The sequence below is a fragment of the Rhipicephalus sanguineus genome, chromosome 3 (genome assembly GCF_013339695.2).
Source record: "Rhipicephalus sanguineus isolate Rsan-2018 chromosome 3, BIME_Rsan_1.4, whole genome shotgun sequence".
In the NCBI taxonomy this organism is placed as follows: domain Eukaryota; kingdom Metazoa; phylum Arthropoda; class Arachnida; order Ixodida; family Ixodidae; genus Rhipicephalus; species Rhipicephalus sanguineus.
In genome coordinates, this window is record NC_051178.1 from 190,744,115 (window position 1) to 190,766,255 (window position 22,141).

At 45.6% G+C, this 22,141-nt stretch overlaps 1 protein-coding gene across 2 annotated transcripts in view; it reads right to left on the reverse strand.

Moving 5' to 3' along the window:
- LOC119387902 (tudor domain-containing protein 1) overlaps positions 1 to 22,141 on the reverse strand; it is a 72,101-nt gene that overhangs the window by 48,373 nt on the left and 1,587 nt on the right. Inside the window, exons 3-7 of one of the 2 annotated variants that reach the window (XM_037655468.2) lie at positions 13,187 to 13,250; positions 11,359 to 11,450; positions 3,754 to 3,889; positions 3,304 to 3,388; positions 3,072 to 3,109 (exon numbers count right to left, since the gene is read on the reverse strand). In XM_037655468.2, the coding sequence (XP_037511396.1) occupies positions 3,072 to 3,109; positions 3,304 to 3,388; positions 3,754 to 3,889; positions 11,359 to 11,450; positions 13,187 to 13,250 (415 nt within the window). The remainder of the gene's footprint in view (positions 1 to 3,071; positions 3,110 to 3,303; positions 3,389 to 3,753; positions 3,890 to 11,358; positions 11,451 to 13,186; positions 13,251 to 22,141) is intronic. The other variant, XM_049413732.1, reaches the window with a different exon arrangement.

Genomic DNA, 22,141 nt, shown 5'->3' on the forward strand with positions numbered 1-22,141 from the left:
CACTTTGGCTCGAACTTTAGTAGTCGAAGTTTTGCAAGTATTTGAAACACACAAATAAACTTGTTTACTTGCGCACAACCATTCTGAGAAGATTCTTTCACAGCAGCTCGTTTCACATCATCATGCAACAACTTTTTTAGGTGGAATAGGGGATATTCATAATACTTGGTGCTCCGGCGACACTGGGCGCTTCTGCCATTTTTTGTTGGGCGGCGTCGCGGAATCGTCTGCTAGCGGCTCCATAAGGAAAAGCCACGGAGAGGTTGAGCAGCAGATGTTGGCGGAGCTTTCAAGCAAAAGAAATGCGGCCGTTTTCCTGGACACCCAGAGCCGAATGGTCAGAGGATCTCATTGTGCTGCCACAAATCGACGAGAACACAATATCGGAGTTCTGCGCGCATAAAAACTCATCCGGACGGCAGCTGCAAGAGGCGCACTGCTTCGCAAAGCCGAACTGCCGTTCTGTAGTGGCGTGCGCTTCTAGGCGTCCAAGATAAGTGTTCGTTGCAGAGGAAATGTGACTGTCAAGCTCCTAAGATAACCTTGCACTGCAATACATCTCCATCATATTTCCCACGGTGATTATGTACACGCATCATAAGCACACGTCAGATGTTGACACCGCGTTGTCTCTGCGCGACCTGAGCAGCGCTGTGCTGCTTTCCTCGGCTCATTTTAGCCGCAAGTATCTCTACACCCTCCGCAGTAGTGTGTGTTCTAGTTTTTTCGAAATAAACACTACATAGAAATATGCATGAGCAGTGCACCGCAAACCAAACAAAAATACTCATCCGCGTTTCAACTGTATACAAAGAGAGCGGCCCGAGTAATGCTCGTTTACGTGCGCACTGGTTGTTTATAATATTTTGTGGTCGTAATCTATGGCGCCGATTTAGTATTGTTGTTCTGGTTTTCTTGAACGCTTTACGTGTGCGCTCATACACATATCTTTGTAAAATATTATGCTCTTTGCTTTCCCATCCCACGGCAGCTTGGGCCCCCGATCAGCGGAAAGATGAGTGTGGTGATCTATCGGACAAACAGCTCCACCTACTGTACGGCTCCGTAACTCTTGGCTCAGTGTTCGCAGCGCACGCTGTACTACGAAAGCAAAATAAAAATAAAAGGGGAGGTATAAGGAGGTGTAAAGTGAAGGGCAGACGCGGCATGCGGACTATCTACTTCGGTGCACGCTGCCTTGCGAAGCTTGCAATGAGATGCCTGTCGGGATCTACCGTATTTACTCGAATGTAACGAGAGTTTTTTTCAAAATCTCTCTGAAGTGATTTGGGGGTCCGCGTTATAATCGAAGCACCTCAAATCGTGCCTTGGCGGTGCCGCCCCACTGGTTCCTTAAAATGGCTACGACAAACCTAGCGATCTTTCAACCTTGTGCTGGCAACATCGAATCCAATCCAATCCAATCCTATTGTTCGCGACGTGTTTTGCGGGCGCTGCCGGGCGGTTCATTTCCTTTGTGCTTCCGCGACTTCGGCTCGAGCAAATGGCAGCGCGACGAGTTCAGTACAATGCCCGCTTTAAGAGAGGTGCAATACTGATGGCTGAGGAAATCGGGAACTCAGCCGCGGCTCGACGGCTAGATGTGGTGGAATCTACTATCCGTGGGTGGAGGCTCCAGCGTGAAGCGCTCTTCAAGAGTGAGCCCGGCCGAAAAGGCTTCCATGGACCTCGTTGTGGCCGTCACACAGAACTCGAAAAAAAAGTGGCGGAGTTTGTGATTGAGCAGCGAAATCGCCTATTGGGGGGCAACGTTGAGCTGATTCAGTGGAAAGCCGACATGATAGTTCGCGCGTTTAAAAAGTGCTGTATATAGAACTATATGGATGGCACGGAGGATGACCTCATCTGGGAGGAAGAAAGTGACAAAGAGGGCTCGACCACCGGCGATGATGGCGATGAAAGCGACGAATGAACAAAATTCACTTTATATTTAGAAACTGGGATGTCTTTGCCACTACCATGTGTAGCAAATAAAGGTACTCCCCCCCCCCCCCCCCCCCCCCCGCTTTACTCGCGTTACATTCGTGTTCTTTTTTTTTTTTTTCGGCACTGAAAAGTCGCCCCTCGTGTTACAATCGTGGTCGCCTTACATTCGAGTAAATACGGTACGTTGCGCCGATCTAGTCTTGTGTGGCGGCACTGATTTTCCGCGAACGCGCGCAGCAGCGTCTGTGGCTCTGCTTACACACGTTTACGTACGTAAATCCTTGCTTTCGTCGATCTTCAACACCGACAAACTAATGTTGATCAATCATGCTCTCTCGCGCGTGTGCGACGTCGGCCGTCGGTTTTACAATGCATATATCGTGATATTGTTCTGCAAGTCTACCTTATATTGCAGGCGCGGAACTAAATTGCACGGAGAAATAAGAACTGACGTTGAAGAGCGCTTTGCAGGCGTCGATAATTTCCGAACCAAAGCACAGTGCCGACCTTGTTGACGAAACAAGTTCGCGTCGGTACATTTGTTTCTTCGTTCAGGTAACTGATAAATGCGATTAAAAATAGTGTTACTTTGCTCCCGGCATTGCCAGGGCTCCCTCGTTGCCTGAACAATGCATGAAGCATTGGGAAGTCATCGCAGAACGAAGATAAAAAACCAGTAGCTAACAACTGAAAGGCTGCGATATGCAACTGGTTTCGATTTTGCGCCCAACAAAACATGGCGGATTGAGCTTATGGGATTGTCGACAGATGGCGCTGTACATTTTGAATATCCCCTATCCCTGCTGTTGGGATGCCACACCTCAAGGGCAAGGTTGCATATTACCCACGTCTCTCTTTTTAAATTTGAGAATGTGTAAACTATGGTGACCTTTAAAACGTATTGTACTTTACTGCATTAAACCTTCACAGCCCACTAGAACAGACCAGGAAAAGATCTGCCAGCTATATACTACTAGATAGAGTATACAGTTATTAATCTGAAAAACGAAACTTTTAAATAAACAGACTCCAGAGATTAAGTTGCTTTCTTTTCGGCACATAAGTAATCAACAGTACATAATTGATGGCTTTCCACTAGAAAACCACTAAGGTAGGTAACTTACATCTTCAGGTGGAAACGGCGAAGACACAAGCCCTCTGCCTGGAAAAGGAAATGCAATGAAAGGAGCAAGCAAAGACCAGCAGCAATGCCATAAATGCAAAAGTGAAAGCAATGAGTAAATACTTAATTCTTGCAATAATTTTTTAACTTGCACAGCCAAGCTCCTGAAGACACATGTGCACAAAACTGCATAAGCCAAAGCATAAATCCACGACAGTGTGGTTTCCCCTCACCTCTTCCAGCACCTGGTGGAGGACTGTTGAACGAAGGCACGCCGTACCTTTCCTCAATCCTCCGACGTACATCATCCAGCTCTTCCTGCATGGATGCAATGAACACAAGTTTTTTCACACATCTTTAACACAGTGTAGACATTACATGACCATAGTTACACTACAGTTACTGTTGCCTCAATTCGTGGCTACCACATTTTGGCACCACGAGACCAGAGAGTGAATAATGAACGATGACCCCCCCAACCCACTGATAATGGATCCAGGAAGAGCTCGAGCCACCCATAAGAAATTAGCGTTGGCCCCAGCAACTTGCCTTCCCTGTGAATTAAACGCCCATCCAAAACCCAAGAGTACAATCACTGCACTCACAACACTACGTGCTTACTATACAGTTAATTAAGCCACCAGAAGCTCAGTCCATTAAAAAGAAAACTTCACAACACTTACCTTCTTCCTACTGTCAAACCTAAATCGGTCCGAAAGTGACATACTGGCAATATTCACTTTCAAATGGAACGGGGGTTTCTCGTGAAACTTTGAAATGGCAGCAAGGGCTTCTCTTGTTGATCGGAAATCCACGAACCTAAAAAAATGCAAGGAACATTTCCGAACCTGCAGCTTCTGACACCATTTTTCTCAGCAACAATTTCACTCAAACAATACTACTAAAATGTGCCTTTGAAAAAAAAATGTTAGCTTGAAAGCTCCCGTGTATACACAGGAGAACAGAGAAATTTTTCTGAACTACACAGATTTTGATGGGATTGATCGCAATAAAATAAAAGATTAAATCTAGTAATTCTAGGAAGTAAGCTATTCAGGACCTCTCTTCTTCTTGACTGCAATGAGTTGCATTGAATGATAAGTTGCAATAAGGCACGCCGCGAACGCTCAACATAAATTTTTGTTTCTCGCCTAAAACAAAAATCACTCCAATTAAACTTTCACAAATAAATCTCCTTTGTTTATTCTTCCAAACGAGACCAAGCGTGCATTTTTACTTGAACCGCATCACCACTCTACATTTGCCTGAACATGGGGCATTTCAGGCATTTTTCAATGTTTATGCCCCTTCCACTTCGAAACTACTCTGTCATCGACTTCAATACATTTTTTTGACACGCTTACTGCCAACTATCCAGCCATGTAATATAGTCCTATTGTGTCTGTAATATTCGTAGAATTTTGAAAAAATAATCAAAATGGGCGCAGAATTGCAGCATTGCTTCAGCACAAAGCACATCATAGGACATAGAGGTGGTCGTCAATGGGTGATAATAAGATAGTGCCATTACTTTTCAAGCAAATAGCAGATATTTAAGGCGTTCTGTGAAGTATTGTATTTTTTTAGAGTATTTTTTCGCAACCTACCGTATATTGCCGATTATTGACATTTTTTTCATAAAATGACCTTCCAAAGTTCGGGGGTCGACCTATAATATATGCGGAATCGTAAAGTCGACTTATCTGTGGGGTCCGACGAAATATCGTCGTCCTCGGATTTCCTGCTATTCGACGCATCGATAACATCAGCCGCAGAGGCAGCGGAGTCGCGGCAACAGCTATCTGCAAACGCGCGCACGCCGCTTCCGGAGCAGGACATTTTTGTGATCTGCCACGACGATCGCGAAAGTATAGCGAAACCACGCGAGGCGAAATTACGGAGCGCGTTTAAAAATCACCGCTGCGCGGCATAAATGCGAGCTGCTTGGGAAACACGGTCTCGAAAGCAACATTTCAAACCTTTGATAGAGGGCGAACGATGCTCTATGAATAAAGAGGAATTTATCTTGTGATGCGCCCTGTAGTTTTGTTTTCATGCAATAGACACGATTCGTTGACAAACCATCGGCGTTCCAGAGAAAAGCTGGCAGCGCCGTGTGGGCTGGCAACACTTCGCGGGGAACTAAACCACATGACCAGTCACATGCGCCCACAAGCGTCTTCGTGTCTTTTTGCACTCACGCCTGTTCGCCATTTCTGCATTTCGCTTTGCTTGCGAGCAGTGGTGTGCGCGATTTGCAACGCTGCCAAACAGACGCCAAGATGACACCGCTACGCCGGCAACAGTATAGCGCTGCTTTCAAGAGGCAAGCGATCCTCTACGCAGAGTCGGAAAGCATTGTTGAAGCAGGGCGCAAGTTTGATGTGTCGGAAAAATGCGTGAGGGAATGGAGAAAACAAAGGACCAAGATCTTCGCGTGCTCTGCTACACGCCGTTCCTTTCGGGTCAACGATGCCTGGTATGGACTGCCAACCGACATGGTCCGCGCGGCGTTTTCCACGTGCAGCATCTCAGTACCACTGGCACCCGTTCCAATGGCGAGCAGCAGCAGTGGCTCACACGATGGCAATGACCGTGACTGCGTCCTTCTCTCAAGCGACGACGAGTCATAAGCAGTGTTTCACGGGCAAATAAATGTTTCTTTGCATCACTCCTTCTTCTGAAAAACTTATTGGTGAGCTATGGCCGCAGCATGAAGCTGTGTTCGGAGTCGACTTTTTTTTCCCCTAGAAGGGGTTGCAAGTTTGGGGGTCGACTTATAATCGGCAATATACGGTAGGTTTCACCCACTAAGGCAAAATTTAAATCACTGTAATAGACAAAAAGATTTTTTTTTCATAAATATACTTTCCGAGGGCAAATAGTGTACTGATATGCACGTCCACAATTTTTCAGCCAGAAGCCGCCACCTGGCGGCTTCTGGCTGAACCGCGCCTAGTGTGGATTGCTCCATGCGTCGTCTGCTAGCCCCACGTTGTGTTTCCATTTGTGCGTACGTCATGCAGGTCCTCAAAAGGTGGTTTGTTCCGTTGCGTTAGTGCAACTTTAACCGCTCATACGTATGCCTAACACGATGTAAAGAAGCATTTGGCCTTGACCAGCCGTATATGTACTGTAATAAGATCAGTGAGTGCACATGTCGAGAGTGCTGTGTGTGGTCGTCGTACCCTCCGTTCATGAGTCATATCAGTGTAGGTGCCGCTCTGTGGTTCAAGCGCATTGCAAAGTGCCCTTGGCGTTGTCCTAAAAATGAGAAGTATTAAATCTCATGTGAATATAGCCTTTCAGCGGCTCGGTGGTAAAAAAAAAGAGGCTCTGATGCACTTGCGCATTGTTGTTTGGTCTATAACTTCGGGACTGTCGTTTATAGGTTACGCGATGAGCTTTAGTTGTGTATGGTCCTGGTCCCACTACACAGAAATATTTCTATGAAGTCATGTCTGACACTTCGGTACTTAAATTGTCCCCTAAGGAGAATAGAAAATGGAATGAGATGGAAATCGCGAAACTGAGTTGCCTTGCACAATTTTAACTTGTGGCTAAATTTATACAAAAACACTCGTGTACTTAGATTAAGGTACGCGTTAGAGAGCTCTGATGGTCAAAATTAATCCAAACGGCGTACTTTACTTTTATGTCGTAGTAATTTCACGCGAAGCCACATTTTTTTTTTCATTACATTATCTTGAGCATTTGTGTTGCATTGTTATAGATTGACGGAAGGCAGCAGACATTATTCGGCTGAAAAAACGTACTTTGATCCCGTTAAATAACCGGGCCTTTGTTCCATTACTGTCGTGAAAGTAATCAATCGAAGAATGTTCCAAGCTGTACAGTTACCTTTGTGTACTGTTACTGGAATAAAAACAAGCGTGTGCGTGTTAAACGTCTCCGTAGTGCTAAAGCGCTAGCAGCCACATAGCTTTCCTCAGTAAACCTGTCAACTGTCCTACATTGGAGAACTGAATATGAAATGCAGATGAATATTTGAGCACGCAGTGCAGAAAGTGCTGTTTGAACTCATCGTGCAGGAATACGGGCTTTCTTTTTGTTGGGGGTATCCAGATGAACATGAATTAAATACTTAATTCAGTCGCACTATAGCAGCGCGTGTAGGTGGAACACAAGCTGAACATGTACACATAAAACAAGAAACTTCATCCACTGCGAAAACACCGACTGTTGCCGAAGGCGATCAACCCAGTTCGTTGGCAGAATGCGCTTCTCTCACAAGTAAGTAATGTTCCCCACGCTTCGTGCATTAATTCGGGAATGAAGAGCGCACATATTACCAGAAAGCTGCAGTCAACGCATTTTGTTTGCCGGAAATCGGGTCACATCGCTCACAACGAAGCGCTGTTGTGCACGTTCGTATACGCGCCGACAGCCGCCTATCCACACTAGCGCGACGACGGTGCTGCCACCTGTAGCCCGATCTCGCGGCGAATAACACCAGAGCAAACGCAGCATGAGGTTAGCACGCGCACGAGGGCCTTGAAGAGCGCACGCGTAGCGCGAGCAGAAAACGAGAGCGGGAGGAGAGAAAGCACGCGTGCGCATGTAGCAAGACAGAATGCACGCAGCCGCAATGTAAACAAACCGCCGGCGGAGCGCCTTGCGCGACTGCATAACGAGATTTCCGAAAAAGGGGGCGCTTTTCAGAAAGGCGCAGCAGTGCCCCCTGGCCAAGGTTTTCTCGTCCATTGAACTTACGACCAAAAATTCGGACGCCCCACAGTACGCTGTTCGATTTTTCAGACTCCAGCTGGCTGATCGAGTGTGACGGCAAACACGACGACAAGCTGTCTGCAATGTTTACAATATTTTCACTAGGTTGCCAGCACCGAAAGGTTGCACTGGCTATAGGGAACCCAAGCTCAAGTTTGCGGCGCGACGATAGCGCCGCGCCAGCCGCGCTGCGGCTCTGTCGGAAACCTCTGAACCTTGCGCGGCCGACTCAGCCCCTTTCACGGTAGCGGTAGCGCACGTGTTCTCTGTCGGTGCACGTTGAACCGAGGGGCTTGCTGTGCGAAGCTGCGCATTTCCGCGATGGCAGAAGCGACCCCACGGAAGTGGACATCAGGTCGGAAGTATTCCTGTGTCATGGGCTGCCCACAACAGTGCAGCCCAACACCAAGGCACACGATTCACGTGTTAAACTGTATCGGTTCCCGGGCGTGTCGCACGAGAAATAAAGGCGGCAAGCGTGGATAGCTGACAGCGCTGTCTCGACTTCAATTTGGCTGTCTGTGTTCATCGCGTTCGTTTCGACTACCTGAATCGGTAAGTAGCGTGGCGCATGCATGCAGCGACTACAGTAATGATTACTCGCCGTCTTCTCGCATTGTGAAAGTCCAGTTACGGTTGTAGGTGAAGCAACTTTGTGTTTTGATTCCCCGTGCTCGTGAGACCTACCCGTCGTTGTTGATCGTTCACACTCGCGCTATACCGTTAGCGTTGCGCGGTTAGTTGAATTCAACTGAACTCGGCACATTGTCAGAAGTTCAGCGCCTGCAATTCATGCGTCTATAAGGCTGCTTTATCATGCGGGAACGGAAGTCCGTGCATTTTCAGCATGCTTTGAAATCGTTCTGCAGGTTTGCTTTGTTTTTGTCACTTTATTAGGGTGATATATATTTAAGCCGCAAAATATAACTGGCACTTAATACATGCTTTGCAAATGCAGCCTTGAAGTGACCACCTTCTGACTTTGTGCGATTTTCTAGCCGCGTTCACGCAGCAAGTTTTATACACCTGTCAAGTCGATATCATAAAACGAGACTGCAAGCATGACGCGAGAGCCGAAAAAACGAGGCGAGCAGTCCATCTTGCTTCACAGTGGTTAAAGCTCAGCTAGCTGCCTCGCGTCTTAATCGGCGGGTGATTCTCCAACGGCACGGAGGACTTGACTCTCTAACCTTCTCAGGAAACAGGGCCACGGCCGTGTAATTTCTTTTTTTCGCACGCCGCAAATGTTTGTTCACGAAAGTACACGGCTGCTACTGTTAAGCATGCCATATCAAAACAACAATCATATGATTCGTAGTCCACACTGCAGAACATCCATAGCGTGTACGGCTTCGTTTCGGAGTGCATGATGACCATTATTCATCTTTAACATGACAGAATGAGACTTACCTCGAGGTATAAGTCCTACACGGTGTAATCGCGACTTGGGAAATGCATTTCGCTTTGAGTCGGGCGTCGCTGTCATCGATCGTCTGCTCTTCACCGTTAACGCGATTGACGAGCCTTTCTCCTTTTATCAAGTTCGCTTTTCGGAAGTGCCTATCCAGCTGTGAGATCTTTTTGAACCCGCACTGCTGGCGGTACATTGTGAGGCGCCGCGAGAGCTCTGCACGTGGTGGTGGTAGTGGTTTTGGAGAGGAAAAGGCGCCTAATTTCTGCAGCCCGGTCGGGAGCATGGCGCAGCGCCGCGAGAGCTCTGCACGTGCACAGAAGCGAGCGGCAACGCGAGGAGAGAAGGGAAAACGCTCGCTGCTAACACCCCAGTTTCTCTTTTTCTGCCAGAGATGGCGCTGCCTGTCAAGAGCAGCAGCGCCGCTAAGCGTTGCTTGGGAAGCCTATGGCTGGAGATCGTGCAAGTGTAAAAATCCACGCATAAATTACAACTGCCGGTCTAGAAGGCTATGACAATGATCGCCTTTTGGCTTTAGCCAGCAGAGGATCCATTGAATGGCTACCACGGCCGAACCGCAAGCCAAGCCACACCTGGAGTCAGCTCGGTGTGACGTTTGAAAATAAACACGCTTACAACACGGACAAAGAGAGAACTACACCACGAGCACTTAAATGTAAACATTTCGACAGAAGTCTGTCTGGCTGGGTGGAAGAATTAAGAAGTTGAAATACCTCCAGCCACAAATTCTTGCCGCGGCCGAAAGATCGACCATCCCGGGAGCAACACCAGGGCGTAGTCTACAAAGTGTCATGTGCCGACTGTCCAGCGAGCTACATAGGCGAGAGTAGGTGCTTCCCGGAAAGAATGCGCCAACACAAAAACGACGCCAGAAAGATGGAAATACAACGCAGTGCCCTTGCAGAGCATTGCGAGAAGCAGGACCACAAAATTGACTTCGAGGGCGCTTCCATCATAGAAACGGAAAGGAATCTGGGAAGGAGGCTCTTACTCGAGTCGTGGCACATCCAGAACACACCTGCGAATGTGAACCGGTCCCTCGGAACAATGCCTCCGATCTACGTGCACGGCCTCCGGAACGTGGGGGAAAGAGAAAGGCGGAGACAAAAACAAGCTGCGACGAAGCCTCCCTGACCAGCACAGTCACCCCTGAAGAAGAGACCAAGCCGACCACGAGCACTGCAGCACGAACTAGCCTGACGTCATTCCGTTTTGGCGTTTGAGGGTTTGCGTTGTCAGTTGTTTCTGCGGCTAGGATTGATCTGCGCCTCGCGCTTTGTGTCTCGCTCTCTTATTTGTTGCTTGACGTGCGAGGCCTGACCTGGTGAAATGGCTCCAACGCCACCTCGTTCTATCTGCGCCGTCGGTACTAATGAAGAAATGCGGCAACTACAAGACACTGAAAATGGCGAAAAAAAGGCACAATTATTCGCCAGGTCAAAGGCGGCTGACCTCAATCTGATGTTCCTCGGAAGTTTTCACCGAGCTGGATTATGATAAGATCATCTGTCAAGTTCTCGAACCAGCGCAGGTGGACAGTGACTCCGATGAAGTGACACCCACACCACTTATCAAATGCGGATTCAGCACAGGCTGTAACAGCCCTATTGACAACCTACAGTGATGGTCAAACACTGGTTGAAATACTGGTCGACTTGGTCGTCTGCGAGCGTGCTTATGTGCAGACGTGCACTGAAAAGTTTTTCCAGCCACTGGGCTAATAAAGATGCTTTTTTTTTTCTGGTGAATCCTTTTTCGGACTCTCGATTACTCTGACTTTTCGGCAGTTCCCGCAGAGTCCGAATAAATGGTCAGCGACTGTTTCATTTTTCGGTGCAGTTACGAATGTATAAATTACTTGCTTTGATTATTCTGTAGCTTAGCAATTTTCCAGCAATTTCTGGAAACAATTATACGTCCTAAATCAAAATGCTGCTTCCTAAGGTTGCTAGAATTCAACTTTTCTCCCCCTCCCGTGTGCAACAAAAGTTATTCAAATCGGTCAAGTGGTTGGGTTTTTCACACAAGGAGCAACTCTAGGAGCACAAGAGAGATTACCACAGGGATGAAGGCTGTCTGCAAACAACAGAAGCAGGCCAATTCTTACCCGACTGTCTTGTCTGGGTACTCCGGCCTTGGCTGGAGCCTCTGGGCGCCGAGCACTTTTCCACAGCCAGAAAACAAATTCCTAAGGCCAGTCTGAAATAAGATTGTTTCCTGCATGTCAACACAAAATACACTTGCACAGAGCTAAGAACACGTCTTTGCCCTTGTTTTGAAGGGCCATTTCCGCAGGGTCCAATTACAAATTTCAGTTATACACTGGAAGTTGCAAGGTGCCACAGGTCTAGGGAGGATTTGATTGAGATAATTTTTCAAAGGAGTTCATTAATCGACAAGTTAGAAGACATTGAATTGTTTTGTTACCATGCCTCCAGGAGAAGCATTCACTCCCAAATATAACACCCTCTTCGTCTGGCTCAGCTAGCATCCGCAAGTGGCACAGCTGATGTGTCTTCCACGGTGCCGGAAGTGAAGGAGCACGTCATGATAACATGACGAGACCTTTCTCCTTTAATTTTTTTTTTTTCCTCCTCTGGCCATTACGATTCACAACACATTTCCAGTGACAGCAGTGTGCACTCCGCATTGGACCAAGTATTAATGTTGCACGTTGTGGTCCCTTACATTACAAGGAGTGCCTGTTAATGCATATCCTACGCAAGAGCACCTATGTGTAACATTCATGCACGCGACAATCCCTCTCGAAGTGTGGCTCCCTCGAAAGGAAGGGCGGACAACTAAATTTGAGTACATGGGCATTCTTGCCTTTCTTTACCCTCATCAATATGCAGCTGCCGTGGCTAGGAATCAAGCCCAGATTCTCAACCCCAGCAGAGGTCCTGAATGGCCAGATATTGATTAGCAATGCACTTCAGTCTCAAGGACCATTTGAATGCTCAAGTCCCACAGGCAATACATCCCTTTCTTCATCACAACTTGCATGTCGCATAGGGATGTTTAATAAATAACGCTTTCTGAATTTCCCATACTTTTCCAGGTTTCCTCAAACCACTTGTTATATATTAGTACCTTCCAAGCCATGAACTACGATAGCGTAGGAAGTTCTTTTTTTTTTTTTTTTTTCAATTAGTTTTGCAGAAGTTATACACTTTCTTATGGGCACATACACAATAATTTAATTTGTCAGCAAAAACTTTTTTCGTAAGTTTTGCGCGACATTTCTAAAATGTAGTACGAGCCTGCAACCACTAACTTTATGAAAAATTGAGAAGACTTCGCAAAACTGAAAAGTTTATGCCCAAAAAGTGGCGAACTCTTCCCTCCGTTCAAAAGCTATGCAAACATGGCCAGAACTTTCAGACCCTCCCCTATGCTTGTGGTGGAGATGCAAATCTGCAAAACCTTCAGAAGCCTTTCTGGCTGAAGAGAACTTTATACGGCATCTGTTTCACAAGGTCGCACATATTTCCTAATGCAGTTTTACACTTCTACTCAAATCTATGCTGTTCACATCGGCTCTTAATATTGTTGCGAATATATTTATAACTTATTTACAGTATGGAATAGTCCAGCAGTCAAGATGGCGGTTGTTATTTTCAGAACACCGACACGTCGTCTGCCTCGTCTTCTCACATCTCACCATAGTCATAGCTGCAACCCCGCTACAATATTTTCAATATTTTCAAGAGAATTACTGGTTTTTTCTTTTCTTTCAGGCCACTAGGCACCTGCTTTCACACGAGTAATTTGGTCCTTTTGGGTAGCAGGAGACTTCTACGGCTGCGTTACATGAAGGTTTTAGTCACTTTACAATCACCAGCACACACCATGCCCATTGCCTCGTCCACATCGTGAGCACATGAACTGGTGCGCTAAGCAGAGAAAGCCCCTTTTTCTGCACAATTCCTCACCTCAGTTATCTCCACAGGTAGATTTTTGACACACAGTGTTCTTGATCTGACAACCTCGGCCTTTCTGGAAAAAAAAGGGGGGAATTTTGTAATTGCAAGATTCACTTGCAATTGAAAATTTGAAATCCATGAAATGCAAATCATTGCAGCACAGTGCTCCGATGCACGATGAACTAATGGAACCCAAGTGGCCTAATACTCATTTTGTTCTTTTCCTATAGGCACCGGGCGGCCATCGTAAGGTGCCAGCAACGCCCCTCGTGAACAGCGCCGCAAGGGGCAGCAGAGACAGCACTGGCATGTGAAGCAGATGACGCGGAGTAGGCTCTGTTACGTTGGGGACCGTATTCAAAGAGAAGCGGCAGCACTTCTTGTTGAACAATCCTGAGCTGTAAGCTATTGCGTTTGCTGTTTGGTGCCCAAGGCAAAGAGAAGTAGTGGCAGCAACAGTGTTTTTTTTAAAAATGCACGTAGCGTTCGACTGTCGAACATGTGTTCAGAGGGGCCGTCGCCGGGCTTCTGGGAGATTCCCACGATGTCGTTTGCGGTCGTGGGCGCATTTAAAGGGACACTAAAGAGAAACAATGAATTGGTTTAGATTGATAAAGTGTGCTCGGAGAACTCGAACTCTTGTGTAGTTTATTTCACCACCATAGGTTATTATTGGAGGAAAAAACCAAGTTCAAAGTTTGATTTTTAAATTTCGCGCCGAACTTTGTAATTTGTGACGTAAAAGATTTCAAAGAGTATTTAACGTATTTTGGCGCGACTGGCCCGACGAAATTTCCACAAACTCATTATGTCAAGTCTCTGGTCCCCTCAGAGGACAATGTACTTCGATTTAACCGATTAGGAACTACGTAGGCCCAAGCAGGCGCCGTCAAAAATATGTGACGTCACGGCAAATGGTGCGAGAATTCCAAGGTGGCGTCGCCACCTGTATTTTCTTTTTGCGCGTTTTCTCGCTTATTAAGCGTCTTCTCTCAGCAAGCGTGGTGTTTTTGGTATCGTGGAAGATTACTTTACTAATGCGAGAAAAATCGTTTTGCTCTTTAGTGTCCCTTTAATGGTCGCCAAGTCACCTAGAAAGGATGACACGTTTCCCTTTCATGTCTTCCTACCGAGGAGCGCCGTCGGAAAATCAAACGAGTCAGGTTCTTTGTGGGGTGATGTGCTTTTAGGCGTTTGTTTTGGTTCGAAAATGGACCAGAAGGGGCACAATGCCTCCTCCCTTTCGGGACTGCAAATGAGACAGGCCCGATTGGCGACACGTAAAATAAACATCTTTGCATTTTAACTGCCGAACTAGCTGTTCCTCACTGCTGTCTGGAGGGCCCCTGGCGAGGAGAGTCCCGACAGTGTAAGTGCACCCATGGCGCTGCCATTTATTTTGCGCTGCGGTTTTAAAGGCTTGATCAGCTGACGTACATTTTCGTGCGTCTGCTCTAGATAAGGGTTGCCGATTGCACGAAGCAGATTACGCACACGACATTACAGAATATATAAAGGTGACGAGTGCAAATTATGCTGCAAGTGCGCCCTGCAGACGAAACTTAATGCGATAAGCTACGATGCAGAGCTAGATATAAGTAGAACCTTTTCCATTTTTCCAATACTTTGTTATTCTGTCTACACAATAACATTATCTCCTAACATTTAAAAAAGGAGAGCGTACGTCTCCCATTCACTTTTCGTCTTTTTTTACCGCAATGCTTCGCCAATTGCACACGTTCCTTAGTTGTACTTGCACACTCCTGTTACCATTTTGTTTTCTTTTCAATGCTTTGCCATTCCTAATATTTTAACAGCTATGGTAATCTTCAGTCTGTATTTCTCGTAGCCTGATGCAACGAAGGCCGTCATTGGCAGCCGGTGCATGAGCAAGGCTGCGGTGTCGCCGGCGATTGCACATGGGATCAGATAGAACTGGACGTACTCCCCAGCTTTATCCATGTTTGCATAGCTGTTTGTGCAGCCTACAGTGCAACATGTCTGCTCGGACTTGGTTCCCCGAGGCATTTGTGTGCGAATATTCGAAAATTTCGAATCACGAATCAGATAGTGCATATTAGATATACCAAACAGTTTTAGAATATTTTTCTAATAATCAGCAATGACGAAAAATGCCCGAAGGAACGAGACATTGAAACAGCGAGGGGTAACTTTTCTTGTTTTCATGACCGAATTACCCAGATGCATGCAGCCGGTGTACTTACAGGACTATCGACGCTATATTGATCACAGGATGAAGGCACTTTTGCTTAAAATAGCAATGTCATCGATGTGACTGTCATCAATCCACTACATGACACAACATCAATGCACTAGCATGACATTCATGATAATGTTAACCGATGAAACTTGCTTAATATTTATGAATCAGTTTTATTTAAAAGCTGATGAAAAAGTACCACCTTGAAAACTATAGTCACTGCTATATTTCAGTGAGCAGTTACCAAAATATTTCGAAGGCTCTATAGTTGCTTCTGTGTACGCGCTCGCCGCAGTTTAAATAATTGCGGCACTTTTTCTCGGTTAAAAGTAATCGTAATGTTCCTTTGTTAAAGCTTGTGAATATTTGTTTCAAATGAAATGTGGTGGAATTCTTGGGCTGTTTTAAAAATTGTTACCTTACCAGCCTAGAGCTGCTTTGAAAACGGTTGCCTTACTATTCGATTCGTATTCGATTCGGTTCTAAAATTCACTACTCGCAAACCCCTACATTTCGGCAGCGCAGGACACAAGTGACGAGAGCACAGTGAAGCTCAGTCAACATCCAGCCCCGTGTCCCCGCAACAAGCGCCTGCCCCTTTTAGGCACCCACATGCCGTTAGTTCGGCGCTTCCACCGATAGAGGCGCCACCAGTCCAACTCTACCCGCGCCCGGTGCCTATACTACAGTGTTTTAAAGGGACCGACAACTGCCCAGAATATGAAATGAGTTGACTCCACTGATGTAAAGATTGTCCGTTGCACTGACTCAAACCAACCCTGTTTTTTTCATGAGAGATGGATTTATATTTTTATTTCTTAATTGGAAGTCGCGAAAAATGACCTGTGGCGCCTCTGGCAGCAAAAACATGAATGAACCGATGAAGCCGGCCACGTGACCGTTGATTGCTCGGTCGACGATTTTTTGTTAGTATTGAAATATTGTTCGTTTCTTTATATTAAAAGGTATTACTCCATAATAATGGACATATAGGCCTGCGGTAGTAGTATGCATTAAAGTGGCGCTGCCTTCGCGTGACGTAATGATCCCATGCTCGTCAGCGCGTCTTGAGCAACTTTTCAGCGTGCTCATGCAACCGTGCACGCAGTTTCCCGGTCGCTAAGATTTTGGAGCGACATAGTTTTGCTACCTACACTTAGTCTCAGAAATGACGCGCGCTGCTACTCGGTGCGGCCGTGCATATGCACAGTTACGTTTTCGATTACTTGGCTTGGCTCGTGTATCAAGAGAGTAACGACGCCGGGACAAGCCATCCATGACACAGGCGCAGGCAACCTTGGGCGCAGGCGCACACAACGCTGTACAAATACCGGGACACATCTCATTGTAACAGCTTGCTATTTTCAAAAATGGTTGGAAAGCTCAAAATAAAGGTGGTTAAGCATAGTTACAGTAACTCCTGCGAAAGGAGAACAACGACAGCTTTCACAAGGGCTAGCGGCATCGCTATCAATTCTCAGCGTTGCTAGAGCAAGCCTCCATGCGTGTTTGCAGCCTTTCAGATCGAAAAATACTGGTTATAAAATAACTACGCGCTTTTCGGATAAACCACTGCAGCTACAAACGCTACGAAAGGGTGAGCTTCCTGTCGCACCGTAAAAAACTTGGTCGAGAAAAATCAGTTGTCGGTCCCTTTAAAATGGCGAGCGAGGCAAAATCAAATTGTATGAAGCATCTGAACATGCTGGTTTGCATGCAAGAAATTTGAGTGCTCTTGCACTTGCAATGGGGCGGGCCTAGGGCTTTGCGCTTTGTTAAACAATATTTACGTCCTTAACGCTAAGGCAATATGAGTACTAAGCAAGAAACACTAAACCTATCAGAAAGGTTTAACAGGCCATTAAACACGACAAATTTAATTAGAGTTGGAATGAAACTTCGTTGTATAAGCCACACTACCTGAAAATGCATATGACAGATCAATTTTCATTACAACTGATAAATAAGGAAGTTTACTTTGCCTTTGTTTCAGTAAGACAATTTTATATCGCACTTTTCATTTATGAAGTACTTTTCTTTTTATTATATGCACTTGAAACATGCTGCTCACAGAAGATTTAGGGAATGACAGGGGACTAAAAGCTGGGCACTGCTTGCAAATGCTCACAACAAACTTATAGTATACATGCAAAAGCGTCACTTGGGTCCTTCATCCATTCATTCACAACAAATATATCAAGATTTCTGCATCATGTAACAGATAAATTTAGTGCGTTCATTATTGTAGTATGTGAAAAGGCATTTAAGGAATACAGAGTTACCATACACTATACCTGTGGACAGCTTTTCTTGGCAATGAAGCTAAGGCTACAGAGCCAACTCGTGCGTGTGCTACCGCTAAGGAAAGTAGCCCCACAATTGCATCCATGTTTTCTACGCAATAAATGCAAAAGAACTCCTTCATTATCTCCGGTAAGTTCCTTGCGACAGGACTTGGTCCACACCTGTGAGAGAGTTCCATTGTTTTCTTTATACGTTGTCATATCGCGTTTTTGTGCGCGAGAAGTTCGCACCTTTTACGTGTATTCCTCGAATGCTAAACGGCGTCTGCATCTTCAGGTGAGTGTCCGCCTCATTCTGGCTCTTCTGTCTACTCGCCTCAGAAACTTGCGACAAACTTTACTCACAAATGGTCGTCTAAGCAGCCAAAAGCAAATGCCATGCAACGCTGATGTCGCCAGCCATCATTTTCCACAGTGGGATGAAAGGCGCGTCAGACTGGACTACTTTGCGTAGGGGAACATGTACAGAAGCTCCACCCCGATAGCTTTCCCTTCATTGCCAAAAAAAGTTATCCGCAAGTATAGCAGCAACATCTTGTGGTGCTTCATTAAAATACGGCTATAAGCTATGCTTTTTTTTTTTTCACTATTTGACATGTGCTATTTCCAAAACAAGATTTCAAAATTCCAAATGTTCCCAATTAACCACTACCAAAAGTTTGCACCAGCAGCAAGGATTTGTTACTGCAATAATATTTCTGGAATATAAAAAACAAAAATGCTCAATGCTGGCCATGACAAATCTTAATACTATATCTTTTGCATCCACAACAAAAAAATTGTAAAATTTTTGTGAATGTGTACGCAACTAGGTTTCACAGTTATACAGATGTTTCAGATTTGGCAGTGACCTTACCGATATATATTTGCATAAGTGAAGCTTCTCACAAAAAATATACTACAGTTTGTGCTAATGCCTATGCCACATCCTTGTACACTAACACTTTTTAAAGGGACACTAAAGAGCAAAATGATTTTTCTCGCATTAGTAAAGTAGTCTTCCACGATACCAAAAACACCACGCTTGCTGCGAGAAGATGCTTAATAAGCGAGAAGAATTTGCCGTGACGTCACGTATTTTTGACGGCGCCTGCTTGGGCCTACGTAGTTCCTAACCGGTTAAATCGAAGTAAATTGTCCTCTGAGGGGGCCAGAGACTTGACATAACGAGTTTGTGGAAATTTCGTCGGGCCAGTGGCGCCAAAATACGTTAAATGCTCTTTGAAATGTTTTACGTCATGAATTACAAAGTTCGGCGCGAAATTTAAAAATGAAACTTTGAACATTGTTCTCTCCTCTAATAATAAACCTATGGTGGTGAAATAAACTACACAACAGTTCTCCGAGCACACTTTATCAATCTAAACCAATTCATTGTTTCTCTTTAGTGTCCCTTTAAAGTTTGCGTTCACAATGCCAGTGTACATCACACAACAAAGTACTTCATCCAAGCCGTTACAGTGTTAGGAGAAACTTGCTGGGACACGAGTTAACATTAATGCTTGTCAGCATCTGTGCAATCATCGCTAATATCAATCACATCTCAATATCAGACTCCCCAGCAAAAAGAAACCTGGCTAAATTGGTAACTATGGCTGGGTACAACTTCAGAAGGCAGGTGAGGCCCCACCCAGATAACATACACATAGCAGCTGATTAACTCCGCAACCAAAGAAATAGTCCTGCTAACATTCTCCTTCAGCAGGATCACAGGGCATCCAGCTCATGTCAGTCTAGAGTGCTCATTGGTGCAGGATTGACAGGCAGGAATGCTACTGCCTTCTAAAGCTGCACCCAACTACAGTAACACTATAATACTTGCTGATCCATGAGCGCCAAAATTTCGTAATATCTTGCCGATATGACTCAGAGGGATAGGTAAATAGTGTGCAATTTTTTCTTGTTCACTCCAAATACATACATTTTTCATGGGATACCCAAGTGCCTTAATTACAACTATTTATATTTCAATAGAATAGACAGCCTGCAAAAAACTACGGGAAAACAGAGAGTATGCCAAACGACAAAGTCCTGAATAGCTCCTTTGCCATGTAATCACCACAAAACTGCAAGCAATGGGAAACAGCACATACAACTTGCTAGGCAGCCAAAATTAGGCCAGTGCATCGCCACATCACCACATTGCCAGTGGCACGTCAAAAGCAACAAATGTATCAAATGACGAAAACAAGAAATATCAATTGACACAAAGTTCTTGTCCAGTCACTTCCCACCAATCGTTTTTCTTCGATAAGAAACTTGCAATGCAGGGATTGTGGTAAATTAGCTAGGTAGTGGCGTATGCATTATTAAAAGCCAAACTGACACTTCGTGCCAGCTGTCTGTCAACATGATCTAAGTGATGTGGTTAAAGGACCCCTGACACCAATACTGAAACGTCAAGATGTTTGTATATGTACTTTGGAAGATGTCTGTGTTTGATAGTCCTGTATATGTGAATACTTCTGGCTGATTATTAGTCGTGAACATCACCTTAAAGATATTTTAATTTGGTTTTAAAGTAAGCGGAGTGCTCAGCTGGCGGCACCTCGAGACATCGCCACAAGTTCATGACATAGACGAAGGCCCCCGAGTGACATTTCACAAGAAAAGCGAGCACTGTCGAAGTCGCAGAATATTCACGGGGCGCTAGTGATGCACAACTATCGATGGTACTATCGATAGCTGAGTCACTATCGAACTATCGATGGTAAAAAATACTATCAATAGCACTATCGATAGCGTAAAATCAACAGCGCGAACTCATGGCAGAATAAACTTGGTTCCCCGAAAGTTGACATGCTTGTGTTCTTCACAAAAGTGCTTCGCTGACACATGATCATAAAGTCAAACTATTCAGCTGTAGCGGAGAGGAAGCTGTTACATGGGGTGGAACTGCGCAGCTTCAAATTTATATTGCATTGTAAGATATCAAAATAAAAAAAAATTATCGAGAACTAAGTTTGTTAATTGTAAGATGTAACCGGTTGCTTTTGAATATGAATTTATTGATGGACATATGTCGCTACTTTCACAGTGGAAAGAATTTCTCTCGCCAAAAATTTGCTCCTAAATTAAGCGAAGCTGATAGTAGGCTATTGCGAATATTTTGGGCAATTTGGCCAGCCAGAAACAGCATCGTTGTTTGCACCGCTATGGATAGTTTGTCACATGATTGTGACGGTGAAGAATGCTGCAGCAAGACTGAAATACTAAGCTCTTTATTTGGTCGAACTTGTGCCCAGAAAATCAAAACTCAACATACAAGTGATACACGCTGCGCACTGATAGTGGCGAGAAGTCGCTGGCCATTGAGTAATCTGATAATCGGTGGAACGCTTCGTCTTTTAGACATCAGTCATCGAACCTTCCAGCGTTGTCGCTGGTGCTTGCGTAAACTCTCGAATAACCTTGAATATTTGCGTCCGGCGCGCAATATTAACAAAATGATCTCAAATAATGGTGCGGTCTGCGTCAAACGCTGCTAAAGGGGTATTCAGACGGGGGACAAATCCTCGGGGGATAAAGGCAGAGCCTACTGACGTCAGAGGAGAAGTCTCCACAAATGTCCCCCACTCACACGGACGGACGAGGCAAACGGAAGGGGAGACCAGTGTTACTTGACTACTCTGGTGGCTTGTACCACCCGTTTGACGAGCTGCAGACGACCATGCAGCTGCAGACTGGACACCCACTGATGCTCTCTGCAGGAGCAAGTGCAACAACGTGGCCAAACAAGAGCCTGAAATTCCACCATATCCCCCACTGCGGGGGGATCATTTGTCCTGTCGGGGAAAAGGTCCCCGTTATCTTCCAAGGAGTCGCGGGGGGGGGGAGGTGTCGTGCCGACTCACTAATCCATGAAGTCACGGTCACGTGATCCGCAATCCCAGTGTCCCCCGCCGATTTCTCCCTCATGAGAATACCTCTTAACAGTCTGTGGGTGAAACCCGAATAAATCAAAACAAAGCGATAAACACGCCTGGCAGTATTATAGCTAGTAATATTACCGATGGTACTACTGATTGGACTATCGATAGTTTGTTTACACCATCGATAGTTTCTTTGAAACTATCGATGCTATCGATAGTCAATTTACCGATAGTTCTGCGTCACTACGGGGCACACATAATACCACGAACGGCACCCGGCGAGGGCTATTGTTCCTGGTCCCTCTCACTGTTGTCGGGCTGCTCTCAAGCTGGTTTTGGCTGCTTACGCCAGGAATGCTTTTCTTTTTCCTGAGGTGACACAATCTCAACAGGCTGAACTCATACCAAGGTACCCATATCGTTTCGTTCTTCACCGTGCGAGGGGCCCCCAATTTGAAAACTGCGCTGTCAACATCACCAAAGCTTGAGCACACGTGATCTTAGGTGCTCCTCCACTTGGGTTGCTAGTTTCTTACAACTGTAGGCGGTAAAATTGGTCCCAATTAGT